The 24,594-nt window shown below is 41.9% G+C and overlaps 1 protein-coding gene across 1 annotated transcript in view; it reads left to right on the top strand.

Annotated features, from left to right (window-relative positions):
* The window catches only part of rnf13 (ring finger protein 13), a 54,311-nt gene extending 30,079 nt beyond the window's left edge, over positions 1–24,232 (top strand). Inside the window, exons 5-10 of the mRNA XM_037770672.1 lie at positions 9,937–10,024; positions 11,577–11,667; positions 11,834–11,939; positions 13,125–13,218; positions 21,629–21,709; positions 22,783–24,232. Coding sequence (XP_037626600.1) covers positions 9,937–10,024; positions 11,577–11,667; positions 11,834–11,939; positions 13,125–13,218; positions 21,629–21,709; positions 22,783–23,153 — 831 coding nt within the window. The 3' untranslated portion in view covers positions 23,154–24,232. The remainder of the gene's footprint in view (positions 1–9,936; positions 10,025–11,576; positions 11,668–11,833; positions 11,940–13,124; positions 13,219–21,628; positions 21,710–22,782) is intronic.
* The last annotated feature ends 362 nt before the right edge of the window (positions 24,233–24,594 follow it).

Genomic DNA, 24,594 nt, shown 5'->3' with positions numbered 1-24,594 from the left:
TTCAAGGCCTCGGTGAGCTTAATGCAGAATCACAGTTCAGCAGGTTTGTGTGGACAAACTGATCTATAGCAGCAGCCTCTGCAGTGTCACTGTCACTGTCTAGACTGGCCAAATTTTGTGTTCACCATCCCCACTATGTGACTCTACACTTTGCCTATAATATAGACAGTAGGCGATTTGTTCATTTTTAGCAGGTGGGACGTACCTGGTTCGTTTAGTTCACCTGCGACCAGCGAACCATGAATGACTCTTTTGGTTCTGTATTTTATTTTTTCTAACTTGCACAAACCTCAGTCAGATAAAGGATCAATGAGTCAAACTAGACACAAACACAACATATTGACAGGCCCCTCATTTGCATAATGAGGCAGAAATGCAGAAATAAATGTAAAAAGAAATGCATAAAGAAAAGAATACATAAATAAATAAATTTGGGGAGATAAATAGGAGGGCAATGCAACGGGGAAATCATGCATAAATAAATAGATATTTAAATAAATACATACAATTTCTAATAGATAAATTAAAAATAATAATAATAATAAATAAATGTAAAAATGAATATAGATAAAAAATTAAATAAAAAATTAAAATAAATAAATAGAAGAGTAGATAGATAGGGGAAGTAATACAAAAGTAAATAAATAAGCAAATTAAAGCTTTAGTAGGCAGTATATTTTTGGCATCATTGGGCAAAAATAATAACCATACAGCATATTGTAATTCAAGTGTTCTGAGAGAAAACTAGACTTCTGCACCTCCTCATGGCTCTGTTTTCAGGCTTTAAAAAATCTAGTCCGTGACGAGAGACTTTGCACTACTGTCAGGATATAGTGACCGTTTCATAAAAATCACTTTTTTAAATCATATTTACTCCAATTCTACCCACTGCAGCTTTAAGAAGTATATCAAAAAACACCGGGGTATGGCATTTCCTGACATTTTCAGATAAGTTAGTAATGACAGTATTAATTGCTTTATCATTATCCAGATAAATGATATCACTACCTGTATTAATTTGATGCAGATGTCTTCCTTTACTTGGGGCTTATACTGTACGTCACACTGTGTTTTTAACCCCTTGACAAAGAGCTTCTGGAACTTGTCAAGTTCACTCGCAGGGCTCCAAAAACAACAGCCAATTAAGTAGAGTCCAATCTGCCTTTTAAAAATCCATAATTGGTCGACCTCACGAATAAAACCTACAGTGTTTGTGCTGCAGGCCAAGTCAAAATTTGGTCAGCACACCGCAGGGAGCAAGGACGAGAAAACGAGCATCAGATGGTCATTATGCTTCTTCCACTTTGTTTTGAATCCAAAGCCTAGTGGCACAAAAAAAAGGAGAGCTAATATGGACTTTGGAAGGCAGAAAAAGAGAGAACAGAGCTGGAAGTTTCCGTAGCCAAGTAATGCCGTCACATGACAACAAAAGATTTCAAGATGCCCTTGAGAAAGGCACTCAGCCGCTCGTTTCTCCAGTGTTGTTCCACTACAGCTGTACCGGGCAGCTGCTTGGTAAAATAAAGAGGTTAAAAGTTTCAAAATGTGAAAATCGACATATTCATTTTGATATTTTTTTCCCCCGTCATAATGGAGCTGGGTGTCTGCAGAGGGAACAGCAGGATTTTAATGTGTGGTCCCACAGGGATAATGGCAATTAAGTGGTTTGATGAAGGCTGTTAAATTGACATGGAGGATGGCGCTACAGCTCAGCACGATTGTCTGCAGATGGTAGAAGAGCAGCCCATGGTGATGCATTCTTCTTGTACGCTTGTGTGTGTGTTTATAGCCACACACTAGCTTTCTATTGATTTTTTTTTTTTGTATTTCTAGAGGTTTCACATCTCATATTCCCTTTCTCTCCTTTTTTCTGCCTCTCCGTCTCTTTTTTTTCTCCCTCTCCTCAGTCTCAGGAATGCATTGAATGTCCTTATCTTTGCCCATGCAAACACAAGGGTGAGCCAGCAGCAGAGGTTGAATTCCTCTGCAGATCCCAGGCAGACAGACCGCACCACACACACTGGCATCTAGACAGCCTGCAGCCAAAATGGCTCTTTACTGTAAAAATCTCCCTGAGAGTTGAAAGACACTAAACTAAACTGTAGGTCAGTCTGTTGAGAGTTAACAGCAGCAGGGTAGCAGAGCTTTTTCTCCTCTGTCTGCACCTACATTTTTTTATTTTACCAGCTAAGTAGATTTCAGTGAGTAAAGCATGACCTCCAAATCATGAATTCACTGGTTGACTAATGACCCGTATTGGCCACAGCTGGCCAACATTTGGCTTGTAGCAGCTGTTACAGTAGTTTCCTATTGGCATGACTTGACTTCCAACAACCTGGCTGACCAACACGTTGAGGCGTAATGTGATGCAAATTACGCTACATGCACATACCACATCCAAGTCAAACACTGTAGAGTTTAATTTATCCTACGTGGAACACCAGAAGTGGTGTTTAACATATCAAACATCATTTTCAAAGTTGTTGACTCAGGCCACGTTCAGACCAACTGTGTGAAAAAAACGCAGCCTTCTCATTCATTTAAATGGAGTCAGTCCAGCGGTGGGGCTTCCAACGTAAGGGGGTCCAGCAAAAAGTTCAAGTAGTCTCAACTTTTGCTGCAACTTGACAGTATCCGCCTTGGCACTGCGTTGGCCAATCACACACATGCAAGCACACACCGGTAGATTACTTTGTAATGCGAACGCCATATTTTTACTGCGACTACTCATGACGAAAGATAAAATGGTTGCTGCCATTATAACTTTCAAGAGTTTCTAGAAACCATTGTGCAGTCTGATAAGACTTTAAAGGTATTGGTCTGTTGCTCTAATTGGACTTTGGGCTCTCATCACACAACAAAAGCCTCATAGGCTGATTTTTACGCAGCCACCTAATAACTATACTGACCACAAGATTGTAAGTGTCAGGATCTGTTTGATTCAGCTCAGGTGACAATGATAGATTGATTAAGTGTTACGTTGTATCTTTGCTTTGTGGGAATTAATCAGAGCAGCACGTCGCAAAATTACAAGTTGGAACAAGTTCAAGCTCAATCAGTCACAATCAGGTCGGGATAGAAGAGGAAGAAGCAGGAAGGAGAAAACAAGCAGTCAAACAGCGACCATCATTAGCTGGACACGTTATCATGAAGTTAAGGTCATGTTGCCCTCTCTTGTAATCAGTATAGTCTTTACCCTTTTCTTTGACTAACTGACTACTGATTTAGTTTCTTATGCTGTTTCTTATACGGACGACACAGCAACAGGCTACAAGCCATTTTAAATGGAAGCCGGTGACATGAAGATACAAATGCCTGACACTCGCTGCCTGATGGTCTAGAAATCAAAGTTGAGCTGGTCTCAGAATTTTTTTCAACCAATCATATGTTTTTGTTTCACCCCGCTACGTTCCATCTAAAAAAAAAAAAAAAAATGCCGTTACGCTACATGTCCACCAGATCCGACGAGGACGCTAGGGGACGCACTGTTCCACTCAACTGGCAGCTCAAGCGGTGACGTACCCTATTGTGGAATGCACCTGATTTGTCCCTGGTTCTCTGTGCGCCGTTTCAAACAGGAAGCAACATGGAGGCCAGCTGATAAATGTTCTGTTATTCTGTGTAACCAATCTAATCACTAAAATGTATTTCTGAAAACATTTTAGTCAAGAAATAGGCTATGCCACTGCGTTTCATTTTAGAACCACATCACTTAGTTTGACAGCTTGTTCCAAGTTTCATGAGTCGGATGCGTCGTGCTGGACGGGCTCATTTGCATAAAGTTGAGATATTTTTTGCAAATACAGACCCTCTCCAATTTGCCGCAACACTCCAACCATGCAGTGGCCGACTGCTTCTCCTGCTTTCCATAGGACATGAATGGACAGTGTTGCGACGCCCTCCATCACCAGATCTGGTGGAAATGCGGCATTAGCCAGTTCCCGGCGCTATTGAACGACATAACTACGTCAACGAGCGCTTGAGCAACACTTCAAAGGCGACTTGGCGACAATGTAGCTGGCCACGCTATTGTTTTTTGTTGCTTTTGTCGCTCGTAGTGTGAACACAGCATTACAATCACAGACAGAAGTCCCCCTCCAACTAGCTCACTCTCCTTCCTTAAAAAATACACACATCCAGACCCAGTATTTTGTGTGTGTGTAACTTATCCAGACAGCCTGCCTCAAGACGCACACAGTAGCCATTGATACCTCCACACAATACACCCTCACAAGAGAACACATGGGACCACAATGCTGCGGCTGCCATACACGCTGCTTCACGTATGCCTGTGCATAAAATTACAATGACAAGGAACAGACAAAAGACAGGGCTGTTCTGTTCACATACACACACACACACACACACACACACACACACTGTTCACCCCTCACAGGTCTAAATGGATTTCCTTGCAACACAACAGAGTACAATGCTGGTATAGAGCGGCCTGGCCGAGCTGCAGGGATAACACGCCCTGTGCTCACACAACCATTGGTTGCTCAGGTCAGTGTGAGCGACCCCTTTTCTATTATTTAACAGAGCAGATGACTTCATATCTGTCAGAGTGTGAACCACGCTCATCTGATTGTCTTTGCTTGGTACAGTCTCCACTGTCTGGTTTTGGGTCACGTACTAATTTACCACAGGAGGGGAGTAATAATTAACATCAGCTTTTCCTCTGTGGCTTCAGGTAGCAGTAGTTTAAAGGAAGTTAAATATTATTTATCTGTAATATTCAGCGCTATCAGATTAGTTTTTTGGGTGTGTCCACATTATCTCAGGCTGCCTTACCTGCTTCTATTTCAGCAATAACTTTCTACATTTTGCAGAACTTGCGGCTCTAAAACGAAGCCATTGCTCTTTGATTCTGAGGAACCCAAATCTGATGTTCACTGTCGATTTCTGACAGCATTTCACGTTGTCTTAGTCTGATTACAGACGTCTGATACACTGTCCGCATCTTTTTCAGCATTTAAAAGCAATGTCAGGCAGTCAGAGATTTCGTGATGGGGATGTCATCGTCCTTTGATGAGAAAGAAAAATGGCCGCAAAAATGGCGGTAGTCTACTAAAATAACAGACACTTGAGGCTAACGTGAAAACAGTGTGAGACTAATAATTAAGAATTAATTATACAGCGAGCCGGTCATTGTTGTGAAATAAACCCCCGACAGGGCGATGCAGGTTTATTTCACAACAGTGACCCACTAACTGTACATTATGCCGCTTATTACACGGCTACTTGCTTAAGAAATCAATAAATTGGCACAAAAACGGTCCAGAGTCCGACATCAGAACTGCGCCCATAGCAACGGTCTGTTATACATAGCAACGGTCTTCTATAAAGAAATAACAGACCGCTGTGATTGACCAATCAGAATCGAGTATGGCAGTTCAGTCTGATTATCAGGTTAATGTTCTCTAGCTCTAAAATATACCAGAAATGTGAGGAACATAGCTTAACTTGGTTTCATTTTGCCATGTTGTGTGAAATTTTTAGGGCTGCATCTAATGATTATTTTCATTGTTGATTAATCTGTCGATTATTTTCTCAATTAATCGATTAGTTGTTTGGTCTATGACATGTCAGAAAATGGTCGGAAATGTCGATCAGTGTTTCCCAAAGCCCGAGATGACGTCCTCAAATGTCTTGTTTTGTCCACAACTCAAAGATATTCAGTTAACTGTCATAAAGGAGTAAAGAGACCAGAAAATATTCACATTCAAGAAACTGGAATCAGAGAATTTTTTTCTTAAAACATTAACAAATTACCAACCTATTAATCAATTATCAAAATAGTTGGCCATTCATTTAATAGTTGACACCTAATCGACTAATGGTTGCAGCTCTATAAATCTCATCTGTTTTTAACAAGCTAAATCCATTAACTCTGTACAATAGAGTTTATATTTAGTCTTGATTAGGAGACATTACACTGTTAGAATATGATTTTCTCCAGCGCTGATAGAAGTATTGACGCTGCTGCTGCAGGATCGCTGCCTTCGTTCCCATTATGTTTAATGAGTTTGAGTGACATTTCCGTGATCTGTTGCAAATTGTTTTCCCATCAATTTCAGAGGAAACATTCAGTATATGTCTGTGTGTGTGTAAGAAAAACACATAATGATTCACTCCAGGATTATATTGTCACATCCTATTTCCTCCGCCACATCTGTTGGGAGCAATCGGCCACAACAATGGTTATACAGGATACTGTAGGCTCTATACTGTGTGTCAGAGCCACAACAACACAGACGCAGATGGAAGATCCTCATTACATCAGTTTCCCCTGCATCCATGAGGCAGCACATATGGCCCTCTGCTGCTGGAAACAGCCCTGTTTAAATCATTTTTTTTACTGTCTTTATAACGTTTTTCTGAAAGTGTAACATAACAGGATAACTGCTGTGGATTTAAAGGATTTAAAGTGAAAAGTTTTTGGACACTTGTCTTCCAATTTTTCTGATAGTGGATTTGTGTTTCTTATTTGACCTATAAATACCTAAAATCAAAGTATTATAGTCATTAAAACAACCACACATACACTGAATAATACACATTTAGACCCCCAGAATTGGTTCAGTTTGTTAACTTCTGGTGCAGCTTGCGTCTCGTTACGTTTATGTAATCACAATCAAATTTACAACGTGACTTTCTTGCTAAATTGATTTGCAAGCTATTGTGTGATGTAACATTCAATCTATGTTTCTGGGTTTCCAGCTGAGATAAAATAACAGCTCTGTAAATGTTTGTCTGGAATAACTAAACCTGGACGCAGACTTTGACACCTCCCCCGTCTACTGGATGTCGTGAATTTGCCTATATAGGTGTTGACAGATATAAAATGAGAAATAAATTGCCTTTTAAAGGATAACAGCTGCACACACACACACAGTAACAGGTTACACTGACAGCTGTAGCATCTGTTTTTATGCTGCAGTGAGAGGCTTAACTTTTTTTCTGAAGAGGTACGGGGAACACGTCTATGATTAATGAGACTGTAGACATGGTGGCATGTTTATGCAACAGCTAAACACATTTAACACACAAGCACGCATAGATATACACACGACTACACTTGTTGCTAAAATGGAAGAGCGAGTGCTATCGGTATCTGTACCAGTATTTGTCATAAGAAGGCTCCATACTAAAAAGAAGAAAGCATGTGCCAAACAACGTGGCTTCCAAACAAAAGTGACCTCAAAATAAGATATCAATCTGTTTCTCATAAATTGTTATAGATGAAAACAGGATTTCTTTAAGGTCTTTATTTTACTACTTTGTCTATTCGTGTCTGTAGATTTCTCCTTCCCATTAGATAATGCCTCATTTGCATATTTAAACATAAAGTTTCAGAAAACTTGTAATACAAAAAATAATTGACTTGAATGTAAGAAATCAACTGGGGAAGTTTCATGGTGATATCTATTAGTTAAAATATTTTACCCTATTCACCTGTAGTGTCTTTAAAGGCTGTTTTCTCAAAATGAGGTTTTTCTCAGACTCTGAGCCAGAAATCTCCGCTTCAGTAGCATACACCAAACTCTACAGTATCATTCCTATCAGTAATTTGAGGGTTTCACAGAGGGGGGTTTGTTAATATGTCATTCATAGCCTGATTTAAATAATATTTTATTCCTAAAAACATGGCGAAAATGGATTTTTATAATGGCTGTTGACAGTGTTTTTTGATTTATGGAGTGATACAAAGAGATATCCAAAATTCCCTCTGTAAAAAACCTTTGACTCTAATATGTCAACAAAATGAAACAAGAATGTTGAGCCTGGCTTTATCCAATGTTCAGATTTCTGTTCTGGAAATGTATGCAAATGATAGCACGTATTTAATAAGATAATGCATCATTTGCATATTTAAAAGTACATTTTCAGAAAACTTATAATACAAAAAATAATTCCTATATTAATTCCTCCCCTTAATATAAACTAAATTGTAACATTTAAAATTTTGATGATTAATGAAATAATGATTTTGTTTGCTTGTCAACTGATTTGAATGGCAAACATTTGTGATTTATTTTTTTTCTAGTGTTTTTTATCCTTGTATTAGAAGATTTGTCAATAGCTGTCAGTAGCTTCTAGTCTTGTTTTTTTTTAGTTTTGGTGATGAGGTCGCTCGTTGGTTTGCATTTGGATTACAGATTATGCCTTAAATTATTCTTAGCAGGTAGTCAGAGCTTGTCGGCCTGTTATAGTCTTTTGTTCCAGGGCACATAGCCTTTGTGGGGATCAAAACCTGCTGTGACCTCTCTTACAGAAATTAAGAAACTGCAGCAAATCTAAACAAGAAAAGGTGACAGAGATAAAGTCAGGATGGTCGAAATGTTAGATGTTTTTTTAAATGAGCAAAACCAGTGTGCAGAGTTTCAGCTTTTCTCATACTTTCCCACAATAGAACAGCTCTTCTACCCTTTAGCCCACCCTGCCCCGTTTCCCACCCTAACATCGAACGCTTCCTGTTTTGGATCTTCAGCTACAGCTCAGCCAGCCTCGATGAGCAGTCAGTGTTTATCGTGCAGGGAGAGAGCTGTTCGGGCGTGAAATGCAAACATCTTGTCTCTTGCAAAAACACTTCCTGGGAAACGGGCCGTAAACATGTTTTTTGAATGCTACCGTGAAGCCACGGTGTTCTTTTATCCGTGGTCTCCGCTGCACAAAACTGAAATATTTATTGTCCTTTGGGGAATTCAGATCATAAATTAGTTCATCTGCAGTAGAGAGCATCCTTTACACTGGAAGTGGTACATTTATAAGGCTAATGTTGGTGACTGGGTTGTACCTTTCAGATTGGAGGATGACTTGTGTATTTGAACCATCGCTAAAAGCCTCAATCAGAGAGAGCTCTCCCTCCTAACCACAACTGGTTTCTATGTCGTGTTTAATGTGGTTTGATGCTGCTGTGTCAGATAGTGGAAATCTCATTTGATCACATTATCTGACACAGAACCGCCGTTACCACACACCACCTTCACTTAGGGCTGTTTTTAGTCTTTTAGCAGCAGCTGAGGTCAGCCTACTAATAATCCCCAGAGGCCTTTACTACAAAGCGAGTTCAACATACCCAGGGTATCTGCTCGTTATCTGGCTTCAGGGGGCGGTGTTTGCAGCATCTGACCAATCACAGACATGGACAAGTCTACAGACAGGCAGAGCGGCACATTTAACAAAGGAAGAGCAAACTATGTTAGACAAATACGAAGAAATGAAACACATAATCCAGACTAAAAGTAACACAGTTGAAGCTGCCAAATGCAGGAAGAACAGCTGGCAAAAGAAAAAACTCCCGATGTGTGAATGCGTAAATTAACAGAGTTTTTAATTTAACGGAACACTCAAAAGTAAGATATACACGTCTAGATATAAATATGTTTTAAGTGTATTACGGATAACTGGATTACACCTAATCATGCACAGTAACATCAATGCGGCGTGTATGACTATTTGAACCTTCTTTCAGCTGCGTCCCCCACTCAGGCGGTGTGAAACGGACTCAAGAGGAAGTTAAAAAATAAGTATGAAAATATAATTCAAAGCAGTGAGCACCCACAGCATACAGCCAGCTGTCCTTCCTGCATCTGTCAGTTTAAACTGTGATGTTTATAGCCTGGATTATGACTTAAACGTCTTCGTATTTGTGTAATATTATCATACAATCACCGCACAGAGCTCTGATTGGTCAGTAGGAGGTGCTTTTATACGAGTTGATCTCTTATCTGGAACATATATCGGAGCAGGTTAGCTATTCAGCATAAGTTACCATGGCGATCTACCCCGGTAAGAAGTGATCCACCTTCGTAGGACGGAAAACTCAGCGTTAACCCTGAAGTTACCTCGCTAACGCCAAATCCTGCTTCGTAGTACAGGCCTCAGGTGTTACAGTGATAATCAGAGCGTAAATGTTTTGTCTCCTCACAGGTCCTGAATGCTCAGAAAGCCGGGTACAAGGCAGCCATTGTTCATAATGTGGTCTCTGATGACTTAATCAGCATGGGATCCAATGATCGTAAGTTACCACCACCACCTCCTTCTTTCTTTGTAGCATATTAGCATTTAGCATCTTACACTGCTGCCTGGTTACATGTCTATGTTGACAGAGGATGTGCTTTTGTGTTTCTTTTAAAGAGGACCTATAATGCTTTTTGTGCCTTTCTCCTTTCCTTTGGTGTGGGATGTAGTTTTTGTTGTGCATGTAAAATGTCCGCAAAGTAACAAAACCCAAAGTCCACACCAAAGGGAGTTACTCTCCCCCACAGAAACACTGCTCCTGAACTACCTGAAACGCCTTGCTTGAAGTCCCGCCTTTTCTTCCGTAACGTGGTGATGTCACCAAGCAACTCATAATACATGCCTATAGCGGCTAGTTTGGCACGCTCCTCAAACAAAGCTAGTTAGAGCGGAGCTGAAGCAGAGTCCGAGGAGTTTGGTTTGGTTGACCAATCACAACAAGAGTGGGCCAGCTGACCAATCAGAGTAGACTGGACTTTTCAGGAGGGCGGGGCAGGAGCTCAAACATGTTTCAGACAGAGGGTGAAAAGAGGCGCTGCAGCACAGCCTGTATGAGAAGAATATTGTTTTTTTGAACATTAAGGCATGTAAACATGTTCTCATAGAAACCCCAAAAATAAGCATAATAGGTCCTCTTTAATCCCTGATCCTGAGGGAAAGCGGGGCAGTCTTATAGTAAGAAATCCATTTCAAGTCTCTAGATGTACTCGAGGAAGGATTTGATACCCTGCAGCACCGTTCCTGCCTATAAATCCATGTCCTCCCTCAAGCCCACTTTTGTGATATGATGGTGTCTGGGGTTTTCTTTGTATCACCCATATTCTCACTCGAGGGGGTGCAGCAGCATAGTCATAAATTATCCAGAAGGCTTCTTGTCCTGGTTGGTATGTCTTCAAGAGTAGATGTCACAGGCTGATGTTTTATACACTGGGCGGTGTCAGCTGTTGAGGGATTTCTCCCGTCACTGCTTCAGCTCACTAAAGGTGTCAGTATGCTTTAACCGAAGGCGGATGGTCGAACAGCGTCTGAGCCTAAAAGTTTCAACAGGCTGTCATTAGTTAGGCTGGAAGCACATGGGCCTTACAGACAGACATATTGGTAGACTTAAGAGTGAAAGTTCATTCTCAACTTTGGAAGTAGTTTGACAAAAACTCAACTCAACTCACAGACAGTCCAGTTACCAACTTTCTGGAGTGTTAAACCCGATTATCAAAATCCAATTAATTCTCTATCGATCAACCAAATGATTACTTAACTAATTGTTGCAGCTATAGATCAACTGCATCTTGGTCTTCATCAGCGGATGGAGTTCCATTAGTTGAACAACTTTAAGCAAACTCCATCAGTTGATGAAGACTGTTAGATGTGGGTAAACCTCCAGAGAGAGGAAGTAAGTGGACCTTGAGCTGAGGCTTTTATTCAAATTGTGAGACATATATAAACACATACTGTAAATAACTGTTTCTTAGTGTGTTACAAACAGGACTTCCTTTTTTTAAGGCATTGATATACACATGATATATTAAAAGGTTTTTTGTTTCCCATTTCAGTGGATATCATGAAGCAGATAGATATTCCCTCTGTGTTTGTGAGCGAGGAGACGGCCACCGCTCTGAAAGAAGACTACACGTATGACAAGGGGTAAGTCTAAACCCAACAAAATCTAATTTTTCTGCCCATCAATATAAATAGAAGCAGGTTTTTACTCCTCAGGCTTTCAGTGGGTAGTACAGCCTCTGTGGAGGGTTGGTTCAGTGTGTTATGATTACCTGCCAACACCTAACAATGGCTCTGCTTGTTCTTCTAGGGGACACGTGGTCGTCATGCCAGACTTCAGCCTGCCGCTGGAATACTACCTGATCCCCTTCCTCATCATCGTGGGAATCTGCCTCATCCTCATCGTTGTTTTCATGGTAGGGAAAGTACCTTCATTGGTATCTTTGCTCATTGTGATGTTGTTTCTTGGAGTATCTTCAAGTGCTTCATATCCCTAAAATCTGTACAACCTAAGCTAAAAGGTTATATAAGGCATAATATATAATAATTGACAAAAGCTGAAACTGAAATCGTGTCATGAATAAGAAAAAGATACAAAAATCAGGCATCTTTTTTCATAAAACTTTAATAAATAAACACATAAAACGCTGATCCAGTGGATTTTTGAAAGTAGAAATACGAACAAATACTATATTCCTTAAGTTATTTGAACTATGCGAATTTTTTAGTTTTTAAGATATTCTCATTTTTATGAGCAGATCGAGTGCAAAGGCGTTTTGATAGATTTGTTACGTTTCACACGTAACGTAATGACGTCTTCACGAGCGTACAAGATGACGCCAAAATACGGAAGTCTTAGCTTTCCGCTGCAAAAAGAATGAATGCTCTCGCTATTATAGTTTTTTAAACAGGATCATGCAAACAACAATCTCCCGCGGCCATGGGAGATCCGTTTTTAAAGGGTTATAGGGAGATAGTAATTAAATTTTACTTGAATGTAGTTCTGTAAATTTGATGTTTGAAAATGTCTGGTATTCTAAAGGACTGCTGCTTCACAACACTGTACCCAAAAGTATAGAAGCAAAGAGACGAAACCCTGGTGTTTCTCGGACAACAGACGCCATTTTTGGACTGAAAATGCTTATTATATTTATAATATTTTATTGTTCACAGGCCATTTCAGTAGAGACATTAACAACAAAATAGAAATAATTTTGTTTTTCTTTTGTACGGCACTTTGAAGGTGGACCTTTTACTGGCGTTTGGTAGTCGCTTTCAGTCCAAAATGGCAGAAGGGTAGCTTTGCTGCTACAATTCTTATCAATACACAGTACGTTCTTTGCTGCAACTACTCCTTTTTAAAATGTCTACTTTGTTACATTTGGAAAGGTACAATGATTTGAGTGGAGATTGGCTCTTCGTCAGGTACCAGACTGGCATCTGGCTCAAAACATCACACCGTTCCTAATGTGAAAGAAATCACAGTTACAGTGTTTTTGGACAGGAAAGATGCGTGTGTGTGTGTGTGTGTGGGGGGGGGGGTTTTTGCGAACTGATTTGAAATAGATCCTGACATGTTTCCTTTTCACCGCTGTTTCTAGATCACCAAGTTTGTCCAGGATCGACACCGGGCTCGGAGGAGCCGCCTGCGCAAAGATCAGCTCAAGAAACTTCCCATCCACAAGTACAAAAAAGGTACGGAGGCAATCTCCAACATCTCAATTATCTGTGGCTGTATGATTTAAATCGTAAAGTCGTTTACTGTATATACACCTCACGGGGAATAAACATTGTGCATTTGACTGTAAATGTAGGGCCTGTTTGTTTAGTGATTCAGTAGTAAAATGTCATCTTTGTCAGCTGTATTCTGACTTTGACCTCATAGTCTGTAAAGATGCTATTTCCTCCTCTACCACGCTGCTCTTTCTCACATGATCCAACCCTTAAGAGAGATGTCATCGGTGCATTATGACACATCATTCCTCCCTGGAGCTCTGCACCTTGGAGCTAATCGGATTAATATGGTCTTGATTTTTCCACAAAGCCCTCCGTGGTAGATTAGAGCTCCTCTCTGTTGAGACTGGACACATGACTGATGGTTAGGAATGTGGTCTCGGTCATGCCAGAGGCCTGACGGGGGGTTGAAAGTTAAGTGTGTTTCTGTTTTTTTATCTCAGACGTGTTGAGCGGATGTACAGAATGTGCTGCTGGTTTTGTAAGGACAGTAAGATAGATAAGGTGTATCTTTGTATGAATTTGAGTGGAAACTTCTGAAGTCTTTTTAGAGTTCTGCGTCTGTGTCGGTACAAGGGGCAGACAGGCCATAGCATTGTTTTGCAATGTAAATCCTCTTTGTGCTATGGTTATGTTTCGTCTGTGTATTTAGAGGGTTTTTGTGCCGGCTGTGTTTCCTGCCAGCTGTTTTTTGCAGACTGGAAAGCTCCTCCTGACTACAATCAGCTGTGCAGGGGAACACCGGGGAGCTTTATAGACTACGGGTGGTGCATGATAAGTAGCCCCCTTGCAAAGCTGCTAATTGAGGGGGTTATGAGTCGAGCTGCTCCTCCCCGCCTGGCAGAAACAGCTGCACGTGCAACACACCAGCCAAAAGCAGCGTGTGTTGCTCAGATAGCCGTTTCTGTCACGTCAGGCTCTGCGGTTTGTGGCCATGCCCACTCTGACTCAGGGTTTCCACCAGGCACCGTTACAGTCGACCTTGGCCGTTACAGGGAGTTCAGATGTCCAGGAAACGGCCTCCAGGGCGGCGTCTGCGCTCCAGTCAGCTGAGTCAGAGCGTTTGGCGATACAGGAAGGGGACACCAAATCTCTACCTAATCACCTTTTAAGCCCTGCACTCTGGAACACGGCAAGCTTGGCAAAGAGCCGAGTGCCCTGGTTTGAGCACAGGAGGGCTGTAACAGGAGGACCTGAGAGCAGTGGGACACTGCCTCTGTTGTTGTTAGACAGTGTTCACGCCAGGTCAGAATAAGACCTCTAATAACATCATTTTTTTTATCAATGGTTGTGTCAGAAATGAGCTCAACAACTGGATAATGGTTGATGTACTAATCACCATAAAGGTTTTACTAAATAACCATGGTTTCAATTGCTAGGAAGTATTACTCTTTGAAATATCTTTTGCCATATTTCCACTGCATGGTTCGGCTTGACTCAACGCACTTTTAGTACCAGGTGCTTTTCTCTTTTTCGTTTTCCAGTCAAGTCTAGTCAGTTTTTTTTGTATAGCCCAATATCGCAAATCACAAATGTGCCTCAGGAGACTCAGACACCCTCTGTCCTCTACAGTACGACCATCTCATAGGATGAGGAGAAAAACACTTTTAACGGGGAAAAAAATGAAAGACAACCTCAGGAAGAGCAACAGAGGAGGGATCCCTCTTCCAGGACGGACAGACGTGCAGTAGACGTCTTGTGTTCAGAGTAACAACATAATAAGAATACAACATAGACAATCCATATGACAAAATAGTCATATTGCAGAAATTACCCCCTCAGTGTAGGTGTAATTCTCAGCTGATCGCCATTGCGACTCCGCTTGAAACTGCCGTGACATCATTTTCAACGCGACACTCCTTTCATCGGGAAAACAGAGGAACGCCTGCACTTCGTCAATTGTACGGCGTAGTGTAACGTTTTGTACGGCATAGTTTTGAGGGCTGCCAGTTTCTAAAATCTGGGTCAAGTGAATAAAAAAACAATTGCTGTCGCTATTGATGGCAGCGTGTCTATTTAAAAATGGCGGATTTTGTAATATGTCGTGCTAGTGACCATTCTCTCTGACCAATCAGAGGTTTGCAATGTTTTAACTCCGCCTTCTAGTATCGGCTACTTGGAACCTCGACCCAGGTGGTACCAAAAAGAGTACAAAGTACGAAGTCTGATAAAATGAGTTTGGTCTGAAGTCTACAAGTTTGAAAATGAAAGAACTGTGGAGTTAGAGAGGAGTAACCTTACCTCTGTAGCCCGCTCCTCGTCTCTGCTTGAAGGTAGTGGCTCGCGGCTACATTAGCCCCTATGAGCATAACACACCTGAACCTCCAACCGAACTGTCGGCAGTCGAGTTGCATTGTGGGTAATGTAGGCGCCAAGTTTTGAAAGGAAGAAGAATGTGTCGAATAAAAAAAGAAAATATCTCTTTTTCTGGAGTCCGATAATGTTACAGAAGCGCAATGTGTACTCTTCAAAACATGGAGTGGCGTGGCCTCTTGGAAGCAGAATAACACCACTGGCTCGCTGCACATCTGTATACGGAAACAATGACAAGCTGGAATCACAGAGCGGCTGTTACAGTAGCTCATCAGAATACCAGTGGTCATTGTTTACAGCATGCTGATCGTGTTTTTGTTGTGACACATGAGGATGTTTTTAGCCGTAGCATTTGTTTGAGACAGCTCAGCGCCACATAAGTCACTGTGACGCTCGAGACTCGCTGCTGTTCCAATTCCCATACTGAAGATTTGGGCAGCGTGCCTGAGCGTGGGGTTCAGAGCGCCTGTGTTGTGTGTGTGTGTGCAGCATAGAGTGGGAAGGAAGGCCTAATGGCGCCCCTTGGCCCTACGCTGCTACAGATAGTGCTGAGCTTGGACTCTGGGGGGCTTTGAGCAGATGTAGCCACAGTAAACTGTGATGCTCTGTGTTAGTGTTGCTTTTAAAGCTGCAATCCACAACTTTGCAATGTTGAAGCCATTGTGTAAAATGTCTGAAGCTGCAGTTCCTATGGCGGCCACTAGATGCTGGCTCCAAGAACCGAACTGAAGTGGCTGAGAAGACTCCCAACTCGTCTCTTGAAATGCAAAGACAATACATTTTATCAGTGACATTATGGTCTCAATAGCTTATTTCTTCTCTCAGCCATAGACTGTACTGTATATAAAGATGGACGACGCGTCTCCACTTTCTCCCGCTGTACAGAAGTGAAGCCAAAATATCCCAGATACGGGAGCTGCTGTCTTGAGAGTTTGACGTCATTTGGAGCCAGAGTATGCGCAGTAGTGATCGGGCGGTGAAGCCGCGGTATCGAGGTCAACCATCCGAACCAACAGCTTGTCAGCGAGAGAGACTCACAGCTGTTAATCATGACATCTCACCTAAAATGACAGAAACCATCTTTGGAGGGAAAAAATTATTTGGCGTGTACTTTGACTTTTTACTTTGGCCCATGTCCGCTAACATGGAGGGGACAGGCTCTATGTCGTATACTGCAGCCAGCCACCAGGGGGCGATTGAGATATTTTGGCTTCACTTTTGAGGAGCTGTCATGTCGTCCATCTTTATATACAGTCTATGCTCTCAGCTGTATTGACGCTTGCTTGTCCAACCTCAGCTCCACCTAGGCTCTGTTGCCTTTGTCCAAATTTAAGGTTTTCTGTCCACAGTTACATCAAATATGGCAGCAGCCGGTAAACCCAAATCCTTGCGTCACAACGTCCCATCAGAAACCAATAAGCCGCATAACAGAGACCACTTTCGTGTTTCTTTTTTACAACCTATTATTCAGATACGACTGTACTGCATTGGTTGGTTTCAGAGGCAGGAGGGTGTATAACAGCAACATGGTGTGATGATGTGAAGTTAACCATCCTATCAGCCACAGCCTCGGCTGCTGCTGTGCTGGCTGGACGTCTTTCTGCTGATGGGTGTATCTGCACACCATCTACCTTCTCTGGCAGAGGAGCTTAGACTGACATCTATCTATCAACCCTGCAAACACTTTGTCAGACATTTTCACATCCTTTGCACATATTTCTTGCTGTATGTATTTATGTATTTAAGTTATACCTTTAATATTTGCTGGCAATATTCTTGTGGAAAGTTCTTGTATAGATTTGGGCCAGAGGTGGTGACAGTAGGCATTACATGTATGGAAATGGGAGTGCACACACTGAAATGAATAGTAGTTAACACAAAGGGCGTCTGTACGTATGGCGCACAATGCCTTAATGAAAACCACGGTACCCGTGTAATTAACGCACAATACCAGTCTGAACAGCAGCATGCGACACGAGATCTGTGTAAATGTACAGGGTTATGTAATACCAGCTGCCACAGCTGTCAGCGTACAGCGCCGCTCTGCCATTATCTTGACTTACGCTCTGGTTGTATTGCAGAGCCTTGCGTCATCCCCACTTAGGCTGAGGCCTGACGTTTGACGGCGAGTTTTTGGCCCCTCTGGGTGGCGAGTTTCGCCAGCAACTGGCGTCAAGCAGATGTTAGAGCCAGAATCTGTGAACACACACACACACACACACAGTGAACTGGAATCTGGCCGAGGAAGCGAGGGGGATTGTTTTAGACCCTTCATTAGACGGAGAGAGGCTGGACTCTCCCTCTGACCTCTGAACTCCAGTCTGATCCCTCCCTGCGTATGATGAGTCACTTCACCCCTCCCATCCATGGCTTTCCACTTCCAAACCATAGGCGGGGCGCACACACACACACACACACACGCACACACACACACACACACACACACATACACACACACACTGAACAGAGCAGCTGCAGTGTCTCAGCCGTCTGTGTGTGTGAGGCATGTTGATGTCAGTACAGAGGAGCTCTCTCTGTCTCTTAGTTCACTGGCCTCAGTGCCAGTTGCCCTTGTCTGGTCTGGTTGGCTCAACCAGAGTCAAACTGTGCAGACCTTTTTTCTTTTTACTCAGTTTTTTCTGTCACCCTCTCTTTCATTCGCCCGCCCTCTCTCTCCTTCCGCACATTTCACTGCTCGTCTGAAGTTCAGTAGGACAGCGTGGTTCCTCTGAGAGCCAGGAATGCTGGCAGGCCGGCTGATTAATGAAACATAGCGGGGAGAAGAAGAGCTGCACTGGCTCGTGAGGGAGTCCTTTTAAGATGTGCTACTGGCCCCAAAACGTACATGTAAGGGATTCCCAGCATCTGAAAAGTGTCCACGTTGCCAAAACATGAACTGGATGTTTTCGATTGGCCTCGAAAAATATATTTTACCACTCAACTTCAAAACTGACACAACTCAAACTACAAAAAGACGAGTGATATATTAAGATTTGTATCTATCACCTTTGGTAGAAATGGTTTTATTTCATCGTTTTTTCACATTCTTTTCACACATTTCTTCCTGCTGCTGAGCATGTATTTGATTTATACATGTTTTTAATATTTGCTTTATTCTCTCCAAAAAAAATCTGGTAATATTTTTATTTGTATTGCAGTTAGCTACCTGTAGTAGCAGTTCTTGTAAGAAAATATTTATTTTGCTGTTCTTGACACGTGTACTGTAGCAGTGAGACTCACGGAAGTGAATCTCAGCTCACATGTGCAGGTCACAGTAATGACGTTACTGAAGCTGATCCCTTCTAGAAGTGAGGAGTGGGTAACGTCCACAGCAGGCTCTTTGATCAGCTGGAGGGGTGTAATTTGTTCTGTGAGAACGGATGAGCGGACCAGACTGAATTATGTTCTGCTGCAGAACGCTGCAGACAGAGTCCTGGGCTAGGTGGAATATTTTTTAGGCACACATCTTTTGAATTATGTTACAAAAACAATCCACTGAAAGTGATCAGACATCCTGTTGGGCAGGTTCAGTGAAAGAACACTTATTATTGGTGTTAGCTTATCAGGCTCATGTAACACAATGGCTACACGCTCTCTCTTTCACTCTTCCTCACTGGGCAGTGAGAATCAGCTAGTAAGTGTGAACACATACAAGGAATTTGATTCCAGTATTTTGCCGCTCTCAATTATACATGGACAGAAATAGACATACGGCTAAAAACAGGGACAACAGAGCTGAACAAGGTAAGCATTTGACTACTATGTACCAGAGGTGTGAACTCAAGTCACATGACTTGGACTCGAGTCAGGCTCAAGTCACAAATTTGATCACTTTAGACTCGACTTGACAAAATCATAAAAGACTTGCAACTCGAGTTGGAAAACAACCAGTGACACATGACTTCATTTGGACTTGAGCCAAAGTATGTTAAAAAAAAAGTGTGCCACAAATTAATTAATTTCCCTCCATTTCCTGAATTAACTATAACGTTATTCCTCCCCAGCAAGTCGACACTCAATTCCCCAGATCTTTTTTTTATGATTAAGTTCAGTCACACCTGTTTTAACAAATTAATAAAACAAATTTTAAAAGTATTTATGATTTTTGTAAATTGAATATATTTATTTATATAAATATATATATATACATATATATATATATATATATGAATAATAATACAAAATAATATAATATATATATATAATATATTTATTATATATTATAACTGTTTTTAAAATGGCATTATTTTTTGGTGAAGAGCGCACAATGACTCAAAGTTTAGGATGTGGGACTTGAATGCAAAGACTTGAGACTTACTTGTGACTTGCAAAACAATGACACCTCTGCTCTGTCTGTCTCTTGTCTACATGTATGTGTACAACACAATGAAATTAGTAAACAATCAGTAAGTATCTTCTTGAGACGCATGACACAAATGGACCCGGATGATTTGCACAGTCAGAGAGAGAAAGAGAGACGTTTTCTAATAAATGACATTTGAAAAGAACTAAACCTGAACCTGAAGCTTTACACGACCTAGACCCGGGGAGTTTCTTGCCCCTTCATTTATTTATTTTTTTAGTGACGTCGCTGCATTACCAGATCTCAGCAGTTAACTCAGACAGTGTTATTGTTACCTTAAGGAATGGTGGCCCAAACTCCAACAGTAAGATGTAAAAAAAAAAAAAAAAAAACCTACAGACTTCTCCTTTAAGGTGTTTGACCCTTTTCTCTGGGCTTCACTCAGAATAGCTCAGCTAGTGCCACAGTTGAGCATTTCCTGACTGTAAACTGGATCCATGCCTACACAAACGTTCCCTCTCCCTCACCCCGTCTGTCCAGCGCCGGCCTGGGAGAGTGAGACAGAGAGGAAAAGATGGAGGCTTGCTTGGGATTATGTCTAAAAATAATAATAATAATAAAAAGGTGAAAAAGTGTTGCGTAAAAAAAAAAAAAGATAGGGGTGATGTTTGGGAGAGGAAGAAACAAAAGAGCTAAAAGTGTGAAGAGGGAGCAGAGTTGAGAACATCGCCTTGAGTTGAAGTTGCTGACGCTCAGAGAGAAAAGGAAGAGGAGGGAGGAGGGTGGGGGGTGGCGGTCGATATGACTCCCCATCCTTATACGGTCACATGCAGCCCTGGCACGGACACGGAGAGCCCAGTCGGGGAAAACATGCTCATTTAGAGCTTACATAAACACACCGACCCACAGCCCTGCTCTCTCCTTCCAGCCCGGCCCGGGAAGAGGAAGGGAAGGAAAATGAGAGGAACGCTGAGGAATTTGAAAGGGAGTGCGTTGATAAATTCCTGAGCTTCTTAGTGCACAGAATTGACTCTGCACCTCGTGTAAAGTCAAGAAATGCAGCGCTGGCGGTTTAGCAGCGACCGGGAAGTGTTTTGGAAAAGTGACAACTTAAAGAATTTAAGGAAATTAAACTCAGCTGGAGTTTTTAATTGCCTGACACACGTCATGGACCCAACCTGACGTCAGCGACCTTCAGGGAAACATAAAAACAACCAATTTATCTAAAGTGCACTAATAATAACCTGAACTCACACTTTCCCAAACCTCACTCGTCCTCTCACTTCTACCTTCACAGTACAATGTGATCTGATCCAAGAGGAGCCATGCGATTATCCAAAAATAATTCACGTTATTCGCCCACATTTCGTGCATTATCTTTCATAACCGCATGGGTCATAGTGGATTATTGCGCTTATACAATGGCCATAAAAAAAATATATATATATATATACTGCTTGGAAATAGAAAGTTTTGGTTTGACATATTATTTATCAATGTTTGAATAAAAGTAACTTTACTACTAAAAATTGATGAATACTATTAACAGCTTTTATCAGTGGCCTTCCAGCTGTTAGTATGAATGCATAGCTGTGATGCGTCTACTATATCAGAGCCGTACATGTATCTGACAATAATGCACGCCCACTGGCCAATATGAAATGAGTATCGTCAGTGCTCAGAAAAGCACTTTCTTACAAATGTGTTGAGTTAAAAGCAGTCAGAAGATGAATATGTCTCGTCTTTCTGACACAGGGGACAACTACGATGTGTGCGCCATCTGCCTGGACGAATATGAAGAAGGCGACAAACTCCGGGTCCTGCCATGTTCTCACGGTGAGTCTGAACACTTGTGCATTGTACATGAACCACTAACCTTTCTTAGACTGAGTGTCAAATTTGGCACAAACTTCCACCTGGACTCGAGGATGGTCGTGTCTAGAAGGTAACCCGGGAGTTGGGAAACTCTTGCGGGATGGTAAAGGTAAGGCATTGATCTTGAATAGTTAAGGTTAGGAAAGGTCGTCGAAGAAGCGAGTCTCACGAGAGTTTTTTTTCCAAGTTTTTGCCAGATTTTGTAATTTGTGGGTTACCCTCTAGACACGACCCTCAAGGATGAACTGATTCGATTTTGGTGGTCAAAGGTCAAGGTCACTGTGATCTCTCAAAACACGTTTTTGGCCATATCTCAAGAATTCATGTGCTAATTCTGACATGATGAAGTGATGACATTTTGGACAGACATGGATGTAAACTGCTACTTCACTGGTTGGCGGAGGCATAAAACCATGAGGCGTTAATTCTAGTTTGACTCGTTTTTCAATTGTTCCCAATGAGGACTGAGCTTATGCGGCAGAAAGTCGCTGGTATCATCACTGTGGATGAAGCGCTCCCCAGTGCCCGGCCAGAAAAAAAAACGCTATATGGACACTAAAACCCAAAGTTTCCCCTCAAAACTCCTCATTCTCCGTATTCCTTATATATATATATGGACATTTTTAATATTCTGTGAAGTAGATTACAAAATATTACTTCAGCACATCCAGGGATATCAAGGGAAACGCTAATATCATGACCGTCAAAGACCAAAACCAACAAGCCCATATGTTCCTACTGAAGGTGTAAATCTTTGAAAACTGGGCACCAATATGTACTTCAGTTTCTCACTTCAGTTGTTGTGCTCAAACAGGAGTGGATGGTGAAGTTATTGCGGGACTATTTTCAACTCCAAATTTGGTTCTTTGGCCAGTATTTATGGCAGCAGGATGGTATGTTTGGGTTCCACTCAAAATAAACGACAAAAGAAAACAAGCACGGGTTCTTTTCAAGCTTAAACACGCTGTTAAATTGCTGTTTAATCAGAATAGGAATAACCTTTGTTCCGCTGATTGTGCCCTTGTCGTCCGCAGCCTACCACAGTAAGTGCGTGGACCCCTGGCTGACCAAAACTAAGAAGACGTGTCCGGTGTGCAAGCAGAAAGTGGTCCCCTCGCAGGGCGACTCCGACTCGGATTCGGAGGAGGGCGAGAGCGGCCCCGACGAGAACGAGGAGGTGTCGGAGAGCACCCCTCTGCTGCGCTCTCTGGCCTCCACCAGCGCCCACTCCTTCGGCACCATGTCGGGAGCGTCTCGCTCAGAGCACGACCAGGAGTCCTCCGACTACGAGGACGACGAGCTGGACAGCAGCGACAGCGAGGAAGAGGTCACCGTGGAGACCGTGGTGGTGCAGATGCAGCAGCCAGGCTCTGAAGACCACGAGAACGACCTGCCCCGAGCTTGACTGAATGTTGAGCGGCCCGATTGGTCACTAAAAACCCCCGACCTCTCGGCTGCAGAGACTTTAGTTGGGGGGTCACGACACAGATTCATCTTTCAAGTTTTTCTGTCACTGCTTACAAGACATTGTAATGTATCCTCCCTATAAGTTCAAATCTAAGTTTTATTCTAACGTCTTAAAATGTTAGAATAAATCATGTTACGGATCATCTTACGGATGAAGCGCTGATTTCCAACTGTGTGACAGGAAATCAGTGAGCGTATCCTAGTGACACTGATGTACAGTAGACTTTTATACTGTACTCTATTTAGTCATAAAAAAAGATGCTTGGAAAAGTCACACAAGATCCCGCTCGTTCAGTAAAAGTACCGTGTATATAAAAAGTATAAATCACAATAAGTTAACATCTTTACCTTTTGATTATCTCCTATCCTCCATATTTCAGGTGACGGGGAAGTCTCATTACTGTACATACATGCTCATGCTACACCGACACTCCTTGAAGCGCTATGCAGCATCCTTTTCGTAAACTAACATTCAGCAAGTATAGAAAACATATAAAGCCACAGCGATATGGTTTTGCCAATTTATTTCTATCCTGATGTATGAAGGAGCCTTTAGGTGCTCCTCTGTGTTCTGTGCCACGGCTTATCTGTTATAACCGTTCACACTAAGAGAAACTGAAGCCAGTTTGAGAAACACATTCGAAAGTGAAAGAATGTGCTCTCTCCATGTGACGTTACATTACGCCGAGAGACACTCGAGTGGAAACTGTGTCCACGCTGCTTGTGGTTAAACTTCTTCTGGCTGCTCCAGACCGGTCACTCCATGTAACACGAGCAGTTATTGGTTGATAGGCCTTGTATTTACACGTTTAACCGAACCTTATCTCATTTTAAAACAGTTTATAGTAAATATGCTTTTTTTCATAACATGGCTTGATTCTTTTTTTTTTGTTTGTTTGTTCATGAAACCTGTTGCCTTTTTCAGTTGATGTATTTTGTCTTGTTAGTGTTTTTTCCTGCTCATGTATGTCTGTTCTCAATACAAATTCACTTCAATAAAATGAAAATGACACTTGACAAGGAAACTTTTCATGATCAATAATTAGAATTCACTCAGTTTTCATGACGCGTGATGTAATATAGCCAACAATCCGACGTCCATCCTACCTAGTCCCCGATGACGTTTTTGCTTCAAAGCCGCCTGTTGTCTGCAGATTTTGGTTGTACAGCTGCAGTGTGTAACATGTAGGCTAAACTCGGTTCAGTAATGAGCTGATTATCTGATACAAATCAGACTGTTTAAGTCTGGCATGGCTCATTAGCAGGTGGAAATTATGGGACCTCTACACTCTTTGTCAAATATCACTAATTCCTCTGTTAAAGAGCGCAATTTTACCTCGAGATGAGGGTTTTCCGGGGTGGGCTGGGGGTTTTATGTG

Source organism: Sebastes umbrosus, chromosome 5, assembly GCF_015220745.1.
Source record: "Sebastes umbrosus isolate fSebUmb1 chromosome 5, fSebUmb1.pri, whole genome shotgun sequence".
NCBI lineage: Eukaryota > Metazoa > Chordata > Actinopteri > Perciformes > Sebastidae > Sebastes > Sebastes umbrosus.
The sequence above is the reverse complement of the archived record's forward strand: the minus strand, read 5'-3'. Positions and strand labels throughout refer to the sequence as shown.